This window comes from Oenanthe melanoleuca, chromosome 1, assembly GCF_029582105.1.
Source record: "Oenanthe melanoleuca isolate GR-GAL-2019-014 chromosome 1, OMel1.0, whole genome shotgun sequence".
Lineage (NCBI taxonomy): Eukaryota > Metazoa > Chordata > Aves > Passeriformes > Muscicapidae > Oenanthe > Oenanthe melanoleuca.
The window spans coordinates 30,577,315-30,598,466 of record NC_079333.1 but is presented as its reverse complement, the minus strand read 5'-3'; the positions used below and the strand labels follow the sequence as shown (position 1 = coordinate 30,598,466).

Here is a 21,152-nt window from a genome sequence, read left to right as displayed (position 1 = left end):
TCAGTCAATTTCCTCATGTTTTTTTGTCATTTCCTAAGCTGCAAGGTTACTAATGGTAATTACAGAGCCTGTTTGTACCTTGTGGCTCTAGCAGTGCAAAAAGGTTTTCCTGGCACATGTTTCTCTCCTGCTAGGGGGTTTTTAAATGACCATTGCTAGGTAGGAATTGCTACAATGCTTGGGAGCAGATAGAAGCCACCTTTCCTCATTTCTTTCTTAGAGAGTAACCACTTTTCACTCACATTCTGCTATCTCCATCCCCCATAACAATAAACCACAATTTCAGTGTTCATTATAGCAGCTCTCAATACTGGGCTTTTGTGAAGGAGCCTGTTTTAAGATGTTATATTGAAAAGTAGAACATACCTGCTCCTTCTAAGGTTTTCAAACAGAGATGCTATAAATGAGACAAACAGATTCAATAACAAGTATAAAAAAAGTCACAATTTTTCAAGCCAGAAAAAGCCTATTTTTTTTAAAGGGGGAGATGACAGTGCACTGAAAGGCAATCAGATGTTCTATTTCTTTTATTTCTTTCCAGTGTGAAAGCACCAATATGTTTGATTCAATGCAAAAAAAAAAAAAAAAAAAAATCTACTAATATTTGGTAAATCTCTTCCATGCTGCTATTGTTCCTTAGCACAACACAAATTCCTTCACTACTGCCTCTACCTTCAGGCCTTAGTATTGTATCCTTACTCTGCAATACATTTAACATGTCAGTTTTGGCTGGTAAGTAATCTCATTTGCATTCACTCTATTGCATTTATCTGAATGAATTTAAGTCGATGAGTTCGGTGGGTTTAAAAACATGTTTAAAATCCAAGTGGTGCTCAGATCTCTGTGGATGACTTAGATAAAACTCCTTATAAGACACCCCTCCTTTCCCCTCTCCCTCCCTAAGTGTTCAGTAGTTTCTGTGCATTTTGCTGACAAACAGAATGCATGAACTTGGTCTGCCACTGTCTCTGGAATTGACTGGGAGACAATGGATTTTTTTTTTAATAGTAGTGTCTTAATTTACAGGAAGAATCCTGCAGAAGCCATACAAGGTATTGGAATTGGGGTCTATTATTGCAAAGTTGGTTTTGGGGGTTAAAGGGACAAAACCCAGTGAGCAGTTTTAGCACAATCAGAATTGCAGAAATAGGAGTGTGTCATGGTTTAACACCACGAGAGACCCAAGAGTGGCCCTGTTCTTCTTTGCCTAGCTGCCACTTTATCTCACAGCCTTCCTGTAGTTCTTGCTTCCTCCTGCAGTCTCTCTTCAACTCCAGTGTTTTTTTAGCTGTGCTTGTGCCAGACAGCTTTTCAAGTAAGAAATTAATAATGAAGTGTTGTCTTCAGGCTTCAGTATTACTATTATGATTTGTAGGTTATCAGAACCTTGCTAGGAGTCTTCCATCCTTCACATACTCAGTTTTAAAACCCACAAATGCAAAGTTACACCACATCCCTTTAAACTGACCTACAAAGCTCACAGCACATCCATCCTCAGCTACTGCACCTTGGCTGTGTGAGGGCAGGTGTAGATGAGGTATTAGGAATAAATTCTTCACTGTGAGGGTGATGAGGCACTGTCACAGGCTGCCCAGAGAAGCTGTGGCTGCCCCATCCCTGGCAGTGCTCAAGGCCAGGTCGGATGGGGCTGTGAGCAACCTGGTTTTAGTGGAAGGTGCCCCTACCCATGGCAGAGGGTTTGGAACTAGATAATCTTCAAGGTCCCTTTCAAACCATTCTAGAATTCTATGATTCTCTGAAATCCAGGGCACAGCATCTGAAGCAAGGCTAGGGTTTGAGTCATGACGAGTAAGATTTCATTAATACATTCAGGGTTTAGCTATTCAAGAAAGAAATGCCAACAGAATGTGATTCAGTCCTTGCCATGTATTTCCATATGTATTTGCTGTGAAAAAGACCAAGAATTGATAGGTGCTTTTGGAACCTTTTGCTTTCTGTTTTTAAATGCTAATGGTAAACAACAATATCCTGAGATGGCATTTAGGGACTTCACTTCTGTTCTTTAGCAGTCAGGAGGATTCAGTTTCTGAGAAGCTCAGCCCGTAATTACAGATTTTCCATGTTTGGTTTGTGGATTTTATCATTATTTTTCCTCATTAACCAGTTCTGATATTAAAATAACATGTTTTTTCCATCTTGATGCAAGTCATTGCTGGTTTTTTTTCTGTGTCTTCTGTCATGTTTAATAGATTTGAAGTAAAAATATCATTTATTGTTTTGATACTAATACTTTTTCATACATTTTATTTCTGATATCCATTTTCTCTGTGTGCAGATATGTATGCTTGCATTGCAGTGCATATATACATTGGTTTTTCCACAGAAATAAATGCCAGGCCATGTTGTTACATGAAGCAGAACACTATCATTTATTTACACTTTCTCAGCTCTGCTTAAGTCTAATATATTTCCAGCTGAGTAAAGACGAGCCCTCTAAAAAGAAAGACATTTTTATGCAATTTCCATCCGCATCTCACCCCTTCATTCTTCCTTTCTCCCTCTCCCTTCTCACTTGCCTTTTTATACCATCTCAGTCTTTTGTACACACATTCTAACCTCATGATTTATGGAACCATTTTTAAAACCACAGGACAGCATTTTTCCAAAGCCCTCCAGTTGCCCAAATAGACACATTTCAGCATTACCTGATTTCCCAGAGATTAGGTGACTGATGAATACATGCCTCCTCGAGGTGTCTGAATCACTTCCTATGGGAAGAAGACACACAATATCACAATCAGTTTCCAACTCCCAAGTGCATGCCTAGTTCAGACAGATGCAGGTTGCTGCGTATATGTATCCTGTTAGCAGTGGCAATTATTAAATGAGTCACACATAATTAAGACTTTCTTTTTATTGGTAATTGTTCTAAGAGGGTTTTTCTGCAATCCATTAAGTAACATCCCTTTTCTTCAGTGTGAGAATGTATAAAGAAGGCAAATTAGCCATTGAGTGCCCAAAGGCGTGACATTTTTTTTATTCTCTTTTTCAGGTTACTCCAATCTGACCACCCCGCAGACGTCATTATTTTCATGTTGAATACTCAGACAAGGGTGCCATGGATGTGAAAGAAAGGAAACCGTATCGATCTCTGACTCGGCGCCGTGACACTGAGCGCCGCTACACCAGCTCCTCAGCCGAGAGTGAGGACAGCAAGGCACCCCAGAAGTCCTACAGCTCCAGCGAGACCCTGAAGGCTTATGATCAGGACTCCAGGCTGACCTACAGCAATCGGGTCAAAGACATGGTGCACCAGGAGGCCGATGAGTTCTGCCGAGCAGGTGGGTGCTTGCCAGCAGGTGCAGCTGTGAGCAGCGTGAGGGAATCAGCTCAGAGCCAGAGCTGGGGGGGAGGCTACCTTTGAGACACTCTGAGGCCAAGAGCAAGATGTAAGTGAGGGATTTAAAGAGAACAGCAGAGATCATCTCCTTTGTATCGCAGAGACACTGTGTGCAGCCCAGTGTCCCCATATCCCATGTTCCTTAGCACTTACTAAGACACATTTTCTATGTCTTAGTCTTTCTGTCTGCAGCAGCACTTTGCCGCTTCCCACCATGACGCTAGAACTCCCATGCGCATGCTGTATGGTACTGACATGGCATGGAAAGTTCCTGCATGCTCAGGAGACCTTTCCCTGTGTCATGTGTCTGCTCTGTCATGAAGGAAGTCAATGAGGATGCTGAGGCAACAAGGAGAGCGTCATTATCCATGCTGTCCATCTGGTCTACAGCAAAACCCAAGAACCCTGGAAGAAAGGAGGCAACTGAGCTCCAGATGGGATGAACCTTCTTGGCATTGCACATGGCCACAGCTTTAGGTTTGCATTGAGGACATGCTCCAATAGTAGAGGAGTAAAGAACCACTTTAGGACTTACAGGAACACATTTAGTGAATCTGAGTCACAGTATCTGTGAAGATGTGGAGTTTCAAGGGTTGCCACTGACTCCACGGTTCTAACAGAGATTCCAGATATTCTCTTTTTTATTGCTATCCTGAAGTCAGTGCAGTTACATTTTCACTGCTGTTATTGTCTATATGAGGTAGATTTCTGGCCCCTACTATAAGACTCATCTTCATTTTCCTGCAGAGATGTAGTTCAGATTCCAACCAGGACTTCACATAAATTGTTTTTAGAAGTCCATCAAGAAAAGCATAAAATGGCAAAGTGAGTTGAATAGAGTAGGCAGCATTCCAGAAAATGAACATAAACTAGCCAACCCAGAGTACTCTGAGCACATCCTCTGCAATTTAGAGAAACTGATTCCCCAAAAGGAATGCATATAATTACACTCATTAAACTTGGGGGCTGCTTCATTTCACTCCTCAAAAATCATGCACTTGTGGTTTTGGTGCAAGACCCGTCTTCAAGGCACACACAAGCAAAATTATTTGCAGAAGTATCTTCATGCATGTGGCTTTAATGTTCGAGTTTCAGGATAGCTACAACAGGCAATAATCAACAAAAGGGCCAATAGTTCTTGTAAGTAACACTGACATCATAAAAGCAGTTTTCCTCTTAGCAACTCTGAAGTACTTCATCCCCTCTAAGGAATGTATGACATTATAAAGAAAAGGAAACTTTTTAGGTCATTGCATTTGCTTACTTCATACAATATATTCACCATGCAGGATAGATGTGAATTAGTCCAGGTCAGTGGTTTTCAACTTGGAGGTCCATGAGGCCATGAAGGTCCATGGACTTCTCCTAAGAAGCCCACAAAAGATTACTTTCCTTGAAAATCCATTCTGTTGACAAGGAGTGTAAATTTTTCTATACAAAAGCTCATACTTCCCTAGGAAAATTTTGCAGGGTACTGAGAAATAGTAAAAAATGACTGGTTTAAGTAGCTGAAATTCATTGAGAACTTAAGACTAACCATGTCAGAGTACCAGTTCTGTTTTTAATATAACCCTCACAAATGGCTCAACTTAAAGCTTTCTTCCAGTTTATCCTGAGGGTCCCAAAACTGGCCTGAAGAGTGTTAACAATAATACCAGACTTTCTGTGCCACTTTTTCCACTGGCAGTAAGCCATCAATGGACCTCTCTTTGTGATGCTGCTTGGCTTCAGGCCAACTGAAACCAAGCCTTATTAGCCTGCTTGACATCAACAAGGCAAAGTTTGGAAGGCAGAGGAGGGAAACATTTCAAATTGACCAAATAAATTCAGTAAATAAACAAGTCAGCATTTAAATGGTTTTAGCTAGAGTGAGTGTCAGCAAATGTGCAAGTCAGCACAGGAGAAAATAGACCAGATCTGAATTAAAAAGTCTTGGATATTTATTATCTTCCTTTTATTGACTTGAGTTCTTCCAGCTTAAAAGGCAACAGTGAGCATAGAATATGAAAATCAATGCATCTGCTGCTGTTTGTTGCAAATAAATTTGATTTTCAGTTAATTGTAGCAGTCATTTTTCATAATTTATGAGCTGCTGTTACTGGAGAACATCGGTCATGCTGCACATTGATGTGTCTGATGATGCTGAGTGTGGCTTCTTTCAGGCAAAGGTGGAACTCACCACCAGTGACTCAAACACGCAAGGAAAACTAAAAGATGTTTTTCAGTACTCCACAAGGGATGGTTTAGAAAACCATGGCTTTACACATAAGTCAAAACTAGAAGAGAAGATCACCATCTCTGGGGAGACACTACTTCCTAGCATTTATAACTTAGGTCAGGTTTATTTGCTTCCTTATGCCATGAGACTGTGGAGGACAATTTCTCAAACCACTTTGCAATCATGCTAAATGGATTACTTTGCCACAAGCTTGCACTGTGCTCCCAATCAAGGCTCTAGGGTTGAACAGAGGTGTGAGCCCCAAGCAACCTTTTCTGTCCACTCTGTCTGAAAGCTTTAACCTTTTTTGGTCAATTAAAAAGGTGTGAAGTTCATGAATCCTTTATGCAGTTGGAGTATTGTCAGCTGTAGATCTGTAACCAGCTGAACCAGAGTTTTCTTCTGCCATCAAACAGCTCCTTCTCTGAGCTATGCATTAAAATGTTGTCCAGTCCCATTATTCACCTTGCATTCAGATGTTTCCTCTCTGTTCACTATGTAGAGCCAACTGAATGAAAAAATGTAGTAAAATAGCATCTACTTTTGGCCACCTGTCCTCTGATGCATGTGTGCTCTAATATGAGAGACCTTCCCCAAGCAGTAGGGTTCAAGGATAAGCTAGGCTGTTTCCACAAGTGTGAAACCATACTCTGGAAAAGTAGAAAACTATTTCTATTGGATACACATTTTCTACCATATGATATTTGACGTCAACAAATAGAAATCTGAGAAAAACCACACAGCTGTGGGGTCTTGAGAAAGGAGAAAATGATAATTCAGCTTTGGATACAACTTTGAGATCTAGACTTGATGAACAGGTTTCAATAATGAGTAGTTATGAACTTCAGTGTTTGAAGGAAGGTTTATGTCTGAAATTTCCTGGAGTTCGTGCATTCAGATTTGTCTTGTTGAAATACGCCTGAGCTGCAAACTGTGCAGTTCCTTAATCCATCCAAGGCATAGCATAACAGAAGCAGGGGTGCATTGAGCTGTATAAATGCACTGTGCAGCTAAAGGCACTCATGGGTGGCCAAAATCTTTTCAAGATATTCAAGGTTTAAAAATAAATGCATGCATTAATAAATAAATGTGAATTAAAATTGCTCTCCCCAGCCTCTTTGTGGAACTTTCAAAACAAAGCATGCTAATATTTGAAGCCTTATTCACATCAATTCAGTCTGATTTGAAGCTCTGCAGGTAACTGGACATGGAGTCAAGAGTCACTTTTCAGGTCGTATTTTTAGTCAGCTAAACAATTGCATCTATTTGCAGCCAAATAACCTCTGCTGTGTCTCTGTCAGAATGAATAGCTAAACTGAGTCAAGGTGTAAGTGGTCAGCAAGGGGAAAGTGAAATCACCAAAGGAAATTTAAATCCCCAGTATGTAATTTCAGGGATTTCAATGAGCAGAACTCACTCAAATTGCCTGTTGTAGGGAAGTTGTCAGGTGTATGGTAGGACTTTTGATCATTGCACGCCTCATTTTGCTTTTCTCACAAGAAGATTACTTTTTGCCTCTCCTAAAGAATTGAACCATTTCTACATTCATTTTTGCTTTCAAACTTGATGATTTCACTGAGTTTTTGTCAGGTTCCAGAAGCAGGAATCCAGCCACTTTTTAATCTCGATATATTTGAAAAGGGGATGTCGTGAGGTGTTTTGTCCCAAGTAACAAGCAATAGGATGACAGGAAATGGCCTCAAGTGACACTAGGGGAGGTTGAGGTGGGATATTAGGAAAATTTTCTTCAGTGGAAGAGTGGTCAAGGATTGCAACAGGCTGCCTACAGAAGTGAAGGAATCACCATCTCTGGAATTGTTATAAAAAAAAGCTTAGATGAGGTTCTTAGAGACATTGTCTCGTGGTGGACTCAGAAGTGCTGAGTAATGGTTGGACTTGATGATCTTAAAACCTTAATGACTCTATGATTCTGTAGTGTCTTGGTCTCACACTGAGCAAGACCACAGAGGAAAGGTATCTTTGGTATGATGTTACTTTGTGTTCCTGTGATGCTGCTGTACCCCACATAAGGCAGAGGATGAGCACTTCTGCCCTTGACTTGTGCTAGATGGCACCGTGCCCTATTAAAGAATAACCAGGCCGACGTGTTTTTCGCACAGGAGCCAACTTCTCTTTGCGAGAACTGGGCCTTGAAGACGCGACAGCCGCACACGGGACTCTGTACCGGAGCGACATGGGGCTGCCCCACTGCGGCTACTCCATCAGCGCCGGCTCGGATGCCGACACAGAAGCAGACGTGGTCATGTCGCCCGAGCACCCAGTCAGGCTCTGGGGGCGCAACACCAAGTCCGGACGCAGCTCCTGCTTGTCCAGCCGGGCCAACTCCAACCTGACCCTGACCGACACGGAGCACGAGAATACTGAAACCGGTAAGTGGTGGCAGCGCATGCGAGTGTCAGCCTGGGCTCTCTCAGGAATGTCTCTTCCTACTACTCCACCTTCATCTTCCTTAGTTTTGTGATGGGGTTTTTTATCAGACTCCGTGGAAACACTCTCCCAACAGCCCCATGCAGTGGCCCTTTGTACTGTCCTACAGAGTATTTGTTAATGAACTGCTGGAGAAGCTCCTACTTATTTATCACTGCGACAGAGATCATTAAATAGCTGTAATACTCTCCCTGCTTTTTGCAGCAACCTTTCAGAGGGAAGGCATTTAAATCTCCCCTCCTCTGGCCGATGCTACTCTTATCTTTGCCCAGATTTTCTGGGCAGATAATTTTCTTCTCTTCCTTGCTGGTTCCTTGACAGGAGCCGTTTCATTTATGTAAATTGGCTGACGGCTCTCTGAAGGAAAACGATGGTGAAATATTTTTAGAAGCCTTTTTCTTTGTGTGAAGTAAAAGCTGAAGGTCACCGATTTTTTTATCTCAGTAACTTTGTGTCCCCAGCTGCGGGGATTCCTGCATGCCTTTTGTAGGTCTGCGAACCTTTTGGTCAGCAGTTCTGCCAAGCAGTGTAGGAGAAGGAGAGGGGATTTTGATTCAATTGCAACTTGACCCAGGAGTTCATCCAGTCCTATATGCCTTTGCACCTTTAATTCAATTATAGCACAGCCTGCTTCTTAATATAGCTGCTGCGTACAAGTCATCGGGCACTTGTGCTCAGTGCAGAAAGCTCATGTGAAATGACTGTATCACTTGTTCTTTTCATGCTTTTTGCCACAGTATTATAGTGACAAATGATGATAAGTTTTCCTCTCAAAGCCATGACATAGTGAGACATACACAACCCACATGATTTTATGTTTAACTCCAACAAAATTACAGTTGAAGCTTATTAAGTTTCTGCTCGGAGATAATGATACATTAGGCAGAGTTCAAAGATAAATGGCCTTCTGTTCAAAGGATGTACAGAAGAATCCTTTTAAATTATCTTTACCCTACTTTTTTAAGATTCTTAGTGTAGTGTCTTGCAAACAAACACACAGTCCCAGGTTACATTGTTTTCCTTCTGATCCTTGTGTTTTAATGAAAAGTCAGAGGGATCATTAGGGTCAATTAAAGTTTTTCACACTCACAAGAAATTGCTAGAAAACAGGCAAAAGTAAGCACCTTGTGCTTCCATCCCAATCTCCTCTATCTTAGCTCTCTTTGTGCTTTCCATGTGACATATGAGCAGCTGTGATCCTATCCCATACATTTTTTCTTTCCATGCCTACTAAGAAAAGCAGTATAGAGAATTTTATGGGTTTTTTTTTTTCCTTTGGTCTTAACAGAGAAGAATTGCATTATCTGCTGGACTCTTTTTCCCTGCTTTCTGTAATGCAGTCTCTACACCTGCAAGTGCAACTTTGTGCCTACAGATCACTTACAAGTGAAATTATATTAGAAACAGAACATTAGCAACTTCGCATGCCTTGAAAGGCTTTACTGAAAGTAATCACAGAGAGTGTAGGACTCATGTCAGGGTGGAGACAACCTTCCTCTTTCCTTAAGTTTAATGGCACACTAACCATTCATTGAACCATCACTTCATAGCAACTAGAAAAAGAAAAATGAGAGGTGGAGAACATACAGTGCTGTATAAAGTGCTGTAGGAGTTTCCTTGGAGCCTAGGCATTTGCAGTCATAGATGTTGGGTGTTTTAAATGAGGCAGTCTGTATAATACTAAAACCAAAAGTCTGTGTAGCACAAATAAAACCTAGATTCCTGTGGTGTCCAGTATGTAATAGTATTATCCATACTGACAAAAAAGAGGTGGTGGAACTTGAAAGAAAATATTAAGATTCATCCTGTGTTGGTGGTGAGCTTCATCTAATACTTAGATTTTCCTGGGAATATGTCATAGACATGAGACCATTTTCAGGCCTGAAAAATTGGTCCAGAATTGAGAAAAAGTTCGCTTTAATGTAGGGACTGCAGTTGCATTTGTGGTATAAATATATCCAAACAAATGTTGCAAGGTAAAAAGAAAAGAAGGTTAGGGAAAAGTCTTTTAAGTAGGCAGAATTTGAGCATTTTCTTTTTTGTAATTGCCCGGCACAGATAAGGGTATAAGACACCTTTGTGCACAAACTCCTCACAGCCTGAGACCTGCTGTAGGAGCAAATGAAGCCTTAGATCTTCTTAGAAGCTTTGTCTGCCAAACATAAAGGTGTTTCCTCCTTCCTCACTCTACATAAGTAGTGTTTCTCTGGGCTGCTAGCTATCACGCAGGCTATTTTGAGAAATCCCATATTTATAGGAGAAACATTTTCAAGAAGACATGAAATTTTGCTAAAGGCCACGTGAAGTAACATGATGCTATGACTCAGTTTACAGGATACCTTTATGAGCCAATATTAATTGTTAACAGTATTGATAGAAGTTATAGCCTTTAGCCGAAGTCAATAGGGATTTTATGAACCTGCCATCAATAGAAGAGTTTATGGGGCCCATTAAACCAACTTTTCCAATGAGGGTCAAAGTCAGCAGTTTTTATGCTGTTCATTATTTATCCAAAATAAATAATCAGAATTTACTTCAGATGTTTGTAAATCCAAAGCTGTCAAAGCATGATTCTGCCAAAACATTTATTGTATTCCCAGAAAAGGAAAGGTCTAGCTCCCTTCAAAAGTAGGTTTGTTTTTATTTCAGGAATGGTGTTGCCTTGAAGGAACAGATATGCTGCTCAAAAAGTTCAGTCACAGTCCACTGCTGTCATTAAGGAAGCCCTTAGGGCATATTGTAGTCCATAGATCATTTGCACAGGGAGCTGGCATGGAAAGCCATCCATAGCTTTATGTAAACTGCTATGAGGTTTTCACAGATTCCCAGAATGGTCTGGGTTGGAAGGAACCTTAAAGAACATCTAGTTCCAAGCCCCTGCCCTGAGCAGGGACACCTTCATTAGGTTGAGTACTTCCAGGAGACAGAATGCATTTACTAAGAGTTTGTTTTCACCAAAGAGTTGAGTTATAACTCTGGCATTGCCCTGACTTCACATCCTGCACATTCAAACAGCCACAATGGCTTCCCCTCCAGTGGGCAGTGCATTTCATTTGACCTGGATGGTCACTTTGCAAAGTGAGGGGACAGAGGCATAGTTCAAGTTGCTGTACCTTGTCTGGGGACAGTGCTATCATTCTGTATTGCTGATGTAGCAGGCACTTTATATGGTTCAAGGGGTTTTCTGCAGCATGATCATGATCTGAACTGGAACTGTGAACTCCCATTAACAGTTCAGAACCAAGCACAGAGAGAGTCTGGTTCCTGGAAGTCTAGCAATGATGTTAGGAGAACTTCTTTCCTGTAGTAGATTGCTCTATTTCTCAGCAAGACTGATTCAAGCAAAAGAAGTTCCTGAAGTGGTCATTTGGACTGAAGCCTGGAGTTTCCTGGCGGTACCTTAGCTAACCCTGAACAGGATTTGCACTGAGCCAGCAACTATTTACCACAGAGAAGAGCACATTGAAGAAGAACAAGGTAAATAACCTTCCAGAAGTTGGCTTATTTTGCAGAAATGTAGTCACATATAAAACACCCCAACAAAACAAACAAAAACCCAAACAAAAACCCAAACAAAAACAAACAATACAGAGCAAAAAAAAAACCCTTCTAATCATAAGAATATCATAAAAATACAGTAGCACAGGATAGTTTATACTGAAAGGCTTTGTTGGAAGTCTCTGGTCCCTCTCCTTCTTAAAACAGGGTTTAGTTGGAGGTCAGATTGGGTCACTCAGTGCTTTTTACAAGTACACTGAGTATCTATGAGAATGGAGAGGCCAAGACCTCTATATCCTCATTCTGCAGCTGACCACACTTGCTGTGCCCCACTCCTCTTCTACAAGCTGGTATGGATTTCTACTGCAGCTCATGTCCATTGCTCCCACTAAGCATCTCCAAGAACAGTCTGACTCCATCTTCAGAATATCACCCATAAGAAAAACAGTTAAAAGACAGCATCTAGAGTCTCCTCTCCTCATAAACAGTTGGAAGGCAGTTTGGTACTGGAGGAGATCGGAGGAGTCTGAGGAACCCCAGTGCTAAAAGCTTTGTAGTATAAACTAGACAAAGAGCTGCTGTGCCTTATTCCTCTGGGGCTGCACAGGACTACTCAGGCTGGGCTTTTGTACTGCCTAGGGGACTCCTAACTTATGTGGAAATGGACATCATTTGTGTGTAAGCATCCATGAGCTGTGTCTATTTCCTTTGGGTCTGTAATGGAGATCTTAACCTGGATCCACTAAAAGTGTTATAAATCATGCTGGTAATCTCTGAACAGATTTGGATTTGAGAGATGGGCAGAAAATGGGTAGATATTCCAATGCAAAATCCCTTCCTCTCCCCCAACCCCCCCCCAAAAAAAAAAGAAGGGCAAAACAAAACCAGCCAACCAAAAAACTCTGCCACCAACAACAAAACCAAACCACTTTTTCCCTCTACCTTCAGTGTGATAATGAACTTACTGGTTTGCTCAGTACAATCATTATAGAGTTACTGTACACCTGCGTCAACAGCATTTTTAAAATTCGTCTTTGTGAAACTAGAGTTGCAGCCTTCAAAATCAATCAATCAAACAAACAAACAGTATAGTTTAACTTTCAACTATTCCAAAGAAGCTGTTTCAAACTATTCCAAACTAAGGATTTACTTTAGTTGTAATCTGGGCTCAGTGTTCATATCCACCAAGACAAATAGTTGGTTAAATATGAGAAAGAACAAGAGACAGAGGAAATGGTTTTTTTCATTAGCAGGACAAGTCAGCCATGATTAATGCTGTGAGGAGCAGCATGAAGTTTCTCTCTGCCATCATCTCTTCCTTGGAAGAATGTGGGCAGTGTCAAATGGCCAGAAGGATCTCACAGACAGGATGATTAACATCAGATGGCTCAAGACAGTTCAACTGAGTTGAAGATGCTCAACTGTGATCTATTATGTAAAGAAATTTTTGCAGTACAAGTGTAGCTGAAGTGTGACTTCAGCACACTGAGAGATTAGTAGACATGAACTAAAATTCCAGATCTAACCACCCTAGAAGGCAAAATCCAAGCTGCAAGACCTTTTCTGTCAAATTGCCCTGTGCAACTTCTTTCCATCTTCACAATTCAAAACCATGTGGGAAACATCATCCTGCAAAATCTTCTGCACACCTTCTATGTTTGCAAAAGGCTTTACTGCTGGACTCTAGTCACCCATTTAATGATGAATCAGATGTAGGTTTGATGACCCAAACACTTCCACCACACATCTGTTGATCATCTCTTTTTAGGAAGAACAGCTTCATCTCAGGGTTCATTTAGCTTTAGCTTCACCTCTGAAAGCACCAGTCACTGCCAAAGGTGATATGGTGACTATAGTAATAGAGACACTTACTGGTGAAAAGATTAGGAGCACAAATTAATTTTGGACCCACATCCTACAAAAAGGAATAATTTCCCCTTCTGTTCCATGCCTGGAATTGTTCATGGCCAGCCTGGATGAGGCTGTGAGCAACGTGGTCTAGTAAGTGTGCCTGCCTTCCCAGGGCAACCCAGGGGTTGGAGCTAGATGGCCTTTAAGATTCCTTCCAACCCAAACCATGCTGTGAATTTTTTCCTTTAGTCACTACTGTTCTGGAATGCATTTAAACTAATTTTAAAACTCTCAAGCAAACAACCAGCTCAACATCCAAACATGATCTCCAAGCCTTACCAACTTAACAAGAAAGATACTAGATATGTTACAGTTAACTTTTCTTTAACTTCACATCAAATAAATTGCATTTCTGAAAAATTATCCTAGGCTGTTGTAAAACTGAAGTATAGTGGCAATCAGGAGCTTTAAAGCTCACATGATAGCTCTGCCTTCTCTACTATCCCAGGCTCAACTCTTAGCCATGTTAATTGGCATAATACCCGATTTACAGAGCATTTCTTGAAGTAACCACCACATTCTCTGCTTCCACTGCTTGAGCCATTACTTTCGCTGGAAAGAGTGCTTAAGAAACTGTGTAGGATTTTAGGACTCAACAGAACTGAATGCTTATAGAACATATTAGAAACAGAGTGCATTAAAGCCAGAAACAATTGAAGACAAGTATTTATTTAAAACAAAGAACACCAAAGAAATGCTACAATTTTATTTCTCCATGGTAGTTAATAAATATTACTGATGCTTTCATTTATTCAGTGACTGATACAGAACTCACCAAAACCTTTGAAGGCTCCTGTTGCCATCAGCAGTGTTACATCAGGTCCTAGATGCATGGTGGTAACAGTCTGTTTTTTGAAAACAGCATGCCTAAGTGGTGTAAATCCCAATTCTTTTGGTTAAATACACCACAATATGCTGTTCACTGCTAGGTTTCTGATAGCCGTTTTGGCCTCTTACTCAATCAGAAAGCTGTTCCAATGATAAAGCCACATTTCATCAGCTTTTTAAAAATATTTTCTCCTCAGAGATATTTTAAAACAGCTAAGAGAGCTTTAGACAAACAGTAATTATTTCTGTGTGTTTTCCTTGTTCCCTTTGGTTGTTGAGAGCTCTTCTCCTAATGTTGTCTCTATATGGTACTGGGTGCCTTGCAAATAATAATAGATCTGACTCTCTGCAGAGGAAGGATTTTTACTTAGTTTTCTTTACATTCACCTTCCTGTTTCCCAAGTCATGTTGACCCAAATCACTGGCCAAAGTACGGTTCAGTATATCAGTGCAATTAGCAGTGCCAGAATTACAGTGTAATCTCTGCATTACAAATTATTTGTTAATATCCCAGTTGATAATCCATGGTGACTTTTCTTTTTATTACTGTGTTTTGCTGAGTAATTTCCTTTCAGGCTTCTTCCACTCTATTGTTAATATTGTTACCGTGGTTGCAGCAACATCATCCCTTTCTTTTCTCCTTTGAATTAAACATGCATTATAAAGTACTTCCATTAAATGTGTGTGTGCTTCAGACATGCTTCTTCTGCAAATCACGTAGGCAAAAATGTGATACTCATATTCTGGAGAATTCAGAAAGGGAATTTTTTTTAAAAACAAAATATTTTTCAGAATAAATAATAATTTTAAAAGGATGCACTATGAGCTATACTTTAAATTTCCCTTATGACTTTTTAGTAAGGGAAAACAAGAATAAATTAGAATTACCCAGGCAAGATCAGACATCTGCTGGCTGTCATATTTCACTTGTCTCCCATCAGTTGTAAATTTAATATTAACAACATGTTTCAGCTTGAAATAAAAATTAGCCAGAACTCTTAGCACTAAAGATTCATCATCAATTGCAGAAGTTAGTGAAGAACTACGTAAAGTGGTAGCTCATCCAGAAAGGAATTTTCACTAATACCCTTCCTTATTTCAGCTTCTCAAAACTCTCTCACTGCCCCTTTCCATGCAGGATTTGCCAAAAAATCCCCATTTTAACGGTGTGTGGATATTGTTGGGATATGGCAATTTACTGAAACCACCTTACAGAGATATTCAGAGATATGGTGATCACTTGAAATGTGAAGGTCAGGAAAAGAAATGTGCCTTCAGGCCCTCCAACCGTAAAGATACAAATATTCTTATGAAGAAGGTTAGTCCTAAAAAGAAGACTTTTAACTGTTTGACCATCAAATGCTACATTTTCCACTGAAAAATGGCTCCCTTGAAGGCTGTTGCATCTTCCTTACTTGTGATCCAACCTTCTAATCACTGGCATTCTTGATGATAGAATACTGCTATTTTCTGTCCTCTTATGTTTTTTTGTCCTTTTTGGATATTAGTCCTGAGATACTTCTTGAAGGTGAATAGGTGAGTTACCATCTCACTCCTTCACAAGAATCTCAGAGAAAGTTTTACCCAGATGGGACGGTGAATTGACATGGTTTAGGACAAAAGACCCTTATCTTCCTCCACATTCATCCAATTCCCTTCCCACTGGGTGTAAAACAACCTTTCAAAATGAGGATGTCACTGCTTCTCAGACAGGATTCAACCCACTTGAGAGCAAATTGTCCCTTTGGTAGCACTACAAAGTGACCCAGCAGCATCTTTGCCCTCCGTTTAAGAGGCAAAGGCACCTGAGATTCATCTGAGTTTAGTACTTTAGGTGCAGCATTAGTGGCCATTATCTTGATTCTGTTTCACAGTGAAGGAATTCCCACTGATTTCTAGGACTAATTTGTCTCATTGCTAGCCTCTTTGTCCCTAAAGGAAAAGAAGATTTGACATTTCCTTTTTTTTTTTTTTTTTTTTTTTTTGTTAATTTTATTCCTGTATGGTGTGCTGTAGGGAATATACTTTCTGCATTACTTGATCTGCATCTGAAAGGATGCTGACATTAAAGTCCTTCACAATGTTATTCTGCTGTAATGAACTGCAGTTCAATATAGGTTAGTGTGTAGGTTTCACGTTGTTATTATTATTGAGATGATGGTGAAACCATGAGGCAGGGAAAAAAAGCTTTAAATGCTAAAAGTTCATTATTAGCCTGAATATTGGGGGAGAGGGCATGTAGAAACAACATTAACAGGTAAGAATTTACTGTTCTTTGTAATTGTGCCATTAATTTCTGTCCTTTCCTTTGCCACTTAAAGTGCCTTATCATGGAGCTTTTTTTAAGGAAAATAATTGTATTTATTAATATTGCAGGCAAGCTGCCAAGTATTTTGGAAGCAAATCTGTGCATTTTTTACACTGTTTCTGAGTGCCATAAATAATTTCTTTTGGTGTGATACACCCCAAGGGGAATAAACCTGTGTTCAGCAGCATGAAGCCTATTACTCTTTTGACAGTAGCACTTTGCTTCCAGCCTGGTTTTGGGGTGGGATTTGTGCATCATTGCCAGTCAGGAGTGGCTACTGCCATGGACTGAGGATTATGGTCGGGACACTGATTCCATCAGAGGTGGCATGGCACTGGATATTAGTACTGGAGTCAGGGTGGACCTGCGGCTCAGTGACCACTTGAAGCAGGATTTTATTTTTAGGGCCAGACCTAAACTCTATTCTAGGCAAATGATTGATCTCTCTGGAACAGATGTAAGAGAAGCAGCATGATAAAAGCAAAGAATTAGAAGAGACAGTAAATGTCCCATCAACAAGGATGGGGTGATGGCTGAGAACTCAAAATGGCTGGATATCTACCTGTGTGGTCCACAGACTCCTGCATCCAGAGTTAACCAGCTGGTTAAGCTAGGAACAGGGAGCCAAAGATTGCAATTGCCTTTTCTCCATCTTTTTCCTTCATCCTGGATCTTTTGGGGGTCACATCGAGCTGCAATGGTCAGGACATGTCCATTCACCATGCCAGCCTTTCAAAGACATGAAGCACTATTCCCTGAAAAGTAGAAGAAATTGGGAAGAAAGCCTGGTGCACCTAGCTTTCTATACCTACCATTACCTCTTCAGATATTCTTCCCAGCTGGGCATTTCCAGATGCTCATGTCTGTACTTCTGAATTCCCATTTGGCTCACTGGATCTGCTTCTGAGTTCACCACACAGTGTTAGTCCGCATCTGGTTCAGTCTCCTACAATGCCCCTTGAGGTATCTGGCTTTGTTTCTTTCAGTGAAAATGTGTTTCCATCTATAAGCAGAACAAAGTGAGAGGAAAGAGCACGTTATTTTTAGTTTACCCATGCCCAGAAGTGCACACTGAGCTCCAAATAAAGGAAAGTATAACTTCTGCCACGAGAATTTATTCATTAAAATCTCATTGTTTTATTTCTCAGAGGACTTTTATTAACTTTTAGCAACTTTATTCAATCAAGGGCCATGATTGAAAATGCATTACTGCCCTAATTCTGCAAAGTTTTCAGTGTTTCTTTGGACTGCCCCTAAAAACTTTAATTATAAGGTCTAGGGCAGGTTGTTTAGTTTTCTCCACCACAGCAAAGGTCTTATTGAATCATGTATACAAAAAAAACCCAATAATTCATAGCTTTTTACACAGGCAGATAGTGACAGGACAAGGAGGAATGATTTTTAACTAATGGACAAGAGACATAGATTAGATGATATAAGGAAATTCTTTACTGTGGGGATGCTGAAGCACTGCCACAGGCTGCCCAGAGCAGTTCTAGATGACCCATCCCAGGAAGTGTTCAAGGCAAGTTTAGATGGGGTTCTAAAGGACTTGGTCCAGTAAAAGGTGTCCCTGCCCATGGCAGGGGGATGGAACTCAGTGATCTGTAAGGTCCTTTCTAACTAAAACATAACATAAAATCATGTTATGATTTTATGATTACATCTGAGGGGCCAACTTATTTAAGAGGTTTCCATGCTGGGTACCCATCCCCATGCCCTTTCAGGGGTTCTCCTTCCCCATGGTCATGAAGTGCAACTGCTCATGCAATCCAGCTCTGACTTATCCCCCAAAACCATGTGTTTTAAAGCCTTTCCTCAAGGGTGCCAGCACACAGAACTCTTGATTTCAGTTTCCACACAGCTCCCGTGCGCTCTCCCACAGAACGGCAGGAATCCCACCCAACAGAATCTCCTCCTGATTTGAGACAAATAAGGGCCAGTGACTGAGGGTGGCATAACAGAAACATCTGGGGGCTATTTAAACCAGAGTTCCCAGCAAGGAAGGAGCACTGCCAAACTCTCTTGGAAATGCACCCCTGCTCCAGCTCCCCAGCAACAATGGTCACTGCCTTTGTTCTCACCAATGCATTTTCTGTGCAAGACTCATTTTCTTCTCAATCTCCAGCATGGTGAAGTACTTTTATTGCCCTTAGTTTGGTAGGAGGGGGTAAAATTACGACCATATTCCAGTTTCCATTTAAATGCAGTTTTGACGTGGATTTCAAATACATATAAGACAACAAAAAATACTAAAAAAGCCAGTAATCATCTACTGAATAAGAAATGTGTTGTTCACCATTTTCTCTTCGTAAAAAATGTAAAAAAGCAGGAATCTGAATAAATGCATGCTGAACTATATAATTGCTGAAATAAATATGTATAGATATAGGATACTTTTTGATTTAGCATAAAGAAGCAGCAAATTATACCAATCAGTGAGAATCAACCAGTTTTAAAAGAAAATAACTGAAAAGCACACATGCAAAACAAGATTAAACCTGATTATTTAAATCAAGATTCTCCGCTTCCTGGTTTAAACCATGATTATAATTTAAATCAAGCCACTCTGCCACAAATAGTTTAGAGACAATGATTTCTCCCACTTATATAATGCACAGATTTTATAGCTGAGAGAGAGTCATGTTGCTTGTGTGGAACATTTATGTACCAAGCCTTCATCTCTAGCCACTTTCTTAGTTTGCTTCTAGTTTAGTTTAGGTATTTGAAAAAGGCAAATGGTAATCTGGTATCCCACAAAAAAATTCAAGATGCTTTTCTTTTGGGAGTTTTGCTTCTTTCTTAGAATGGAACACTGCAACCTCAGAGACAGGCTAGGATGCTGACTCCCCAGTAACACAGTGTCTGGAAACTAGCTGTAACCCCAGATCAGAGTATGAAGGGAAATGTCTCCCTCTCTCTGCTTTGGATAATTACATTCCACTTAACAAAATTTCCTTTTACTCCTGTAGTTGGAAGGGTTGTTTGTCCTTCATTAATTGCTCTGGCTTGCTGCTGTGCTCTACCAAGCAGCTGTTAATGTTCCACCCCAGAGGAGTCTGCAGTTCAGTGATGGGTGAAATGATTAAGGCTCCCAAAGCACTTGATCATTTGGAATGAAAGGTGTGACATAAACATACCCCATTAGTTTCATTAATGCTCAACAAAGCAAACTTTACCTGTAGCTGGTTCCACTCCTCCTTGGAATTTAATACAAGGTGTTCCCTCTGGAACATGTGCAATTTGCTGGTTGCATTATTCAGCTGTCCTGAAAGAAGCCTGCTATCCATACTGGAGATTTGACCCGTCATATATTGGGGAACTGCCATGAATTGAGTGCTGTGTTTGTAGAAGTTCGAAGAAGTATTAATCCTGGCTCAGTTCTCAGGAAAAGAAAGGTAATGACTTTGAGTATTACAGATGTTTACTCCTGGTGTCAGGAAAGTAGAAATTTTGGCATGGGATCAGTCTACAAAGGAGAATAAGGAAAGGGCTTAGAGAAATGCTACCTGATAGAGCTGTAGAGAAGCATGTTAGAAGTTAGGTTAATAAAGATGGTTAGGTTGGTAAAGGTTCACTTAAACATTTATGCAAATATAATATAGATGCATATATTTGTAAATTATATACCTAAACTAGACTTGCTGTGGCACACAGCAGCAGGGGGAATGTGCTCTCCTTGTCCCTTGTCAGGCTGACTGTCCATAAAGTGTGGTTCCCCCTGAGGGACTCCTTGCCATTCCATCTGCACAGATCTCCTTTCGCTGGTATGCTGGCTGCTCTCAAATCAGGACAAATTTGCCCTCTTTGGTCATTTTCCTTCTGTGAATGGAGCAAGCAGAAAGCAGAGATCAAGTCACAAAAACTCCATGGGTCCTAAGGCTGAATGGGATATTTTCATAGCCCCCTTCAATGAGGGGTCATGTGTGTGAGCTGTTAGACCTTGTGATTTGTGTGAAGCCGAAACCTGGAGAAACATCAGTGGACAGTCTTATTTTTCTTCACTGCAAATGGATAAAGCCTATTTTATTTGGACAAAAATTACTGAGATTTTGGCAGGAAAAAGAAAAAAAAAAGATATATCTCTTAATTGTTGGATTGTTGAATAGAGAAAGTCCATGCCTAAAAGGGTAAAAATGAAATAATTTTTTTTTTAAAAAGGGTAAAAATAAATATTGAGGCCTTAAGTTCTGGAACTCAGTTCAATGTTTTTCAGCGTTTTAGTGGATATCTATAGGCAAACTTAAACAGAAGAGTTCAGACAGCTTCTTTCTGTAAGCTGCATGATTAAGGAGGAGATCAGTTCCCAAAGGAATGTTTTGGAAGATAACAGTGCTTTTTTCTAGGGAGATATTTTACCACCTCACAACAGAAGATTTTTTGAAGACCTTTAGAAAGAGCCACAGTCTGAACTCTCAAGTAAATGCAGCCTCCAGTCATTTTTATCTCAGTTGACACCAGCATTTTGCATTGTCTGCATGAGATTATGGTTAGTCCTACATAAGCACAAAAAGTAAGAGAAGGTAGTCAGGAAGGGTTCCCAAAGACACCACAGACCCAGAATATCTATTACTGCCCCT

General features: G+C 40.4%; 1 protein-coding gene across 1 annotated transcript in view; it reads left to right on the top strand.

Moving 5' to 3' along the window:
• TENM4 (teneurin transmembrane protein 4) overlaps positions 1 to 21,152 on the top strand; it is a 1,506,484-nt gene that overhangs the window by 1,164,993 nt on the left and 320,339 nt on the right. The window contains exons 10-11 of the mRNA XM_056495278.1: positions 3,014 to 3,302; positions 7,700 to 7,969. Of these exons, the coding sequence (XP_056351253.1) occupies positions 3,080 to 3,302; positions 7,700 to 7,969 (493 nt within the window). The 5' untranslated portion in view covers positions 3,014 to 3,079. The remainder of the gene's footprint in view (positions 1 to 3,013; positions 3,303 to 7,699; positions 7,970 to 21,152) is intronic.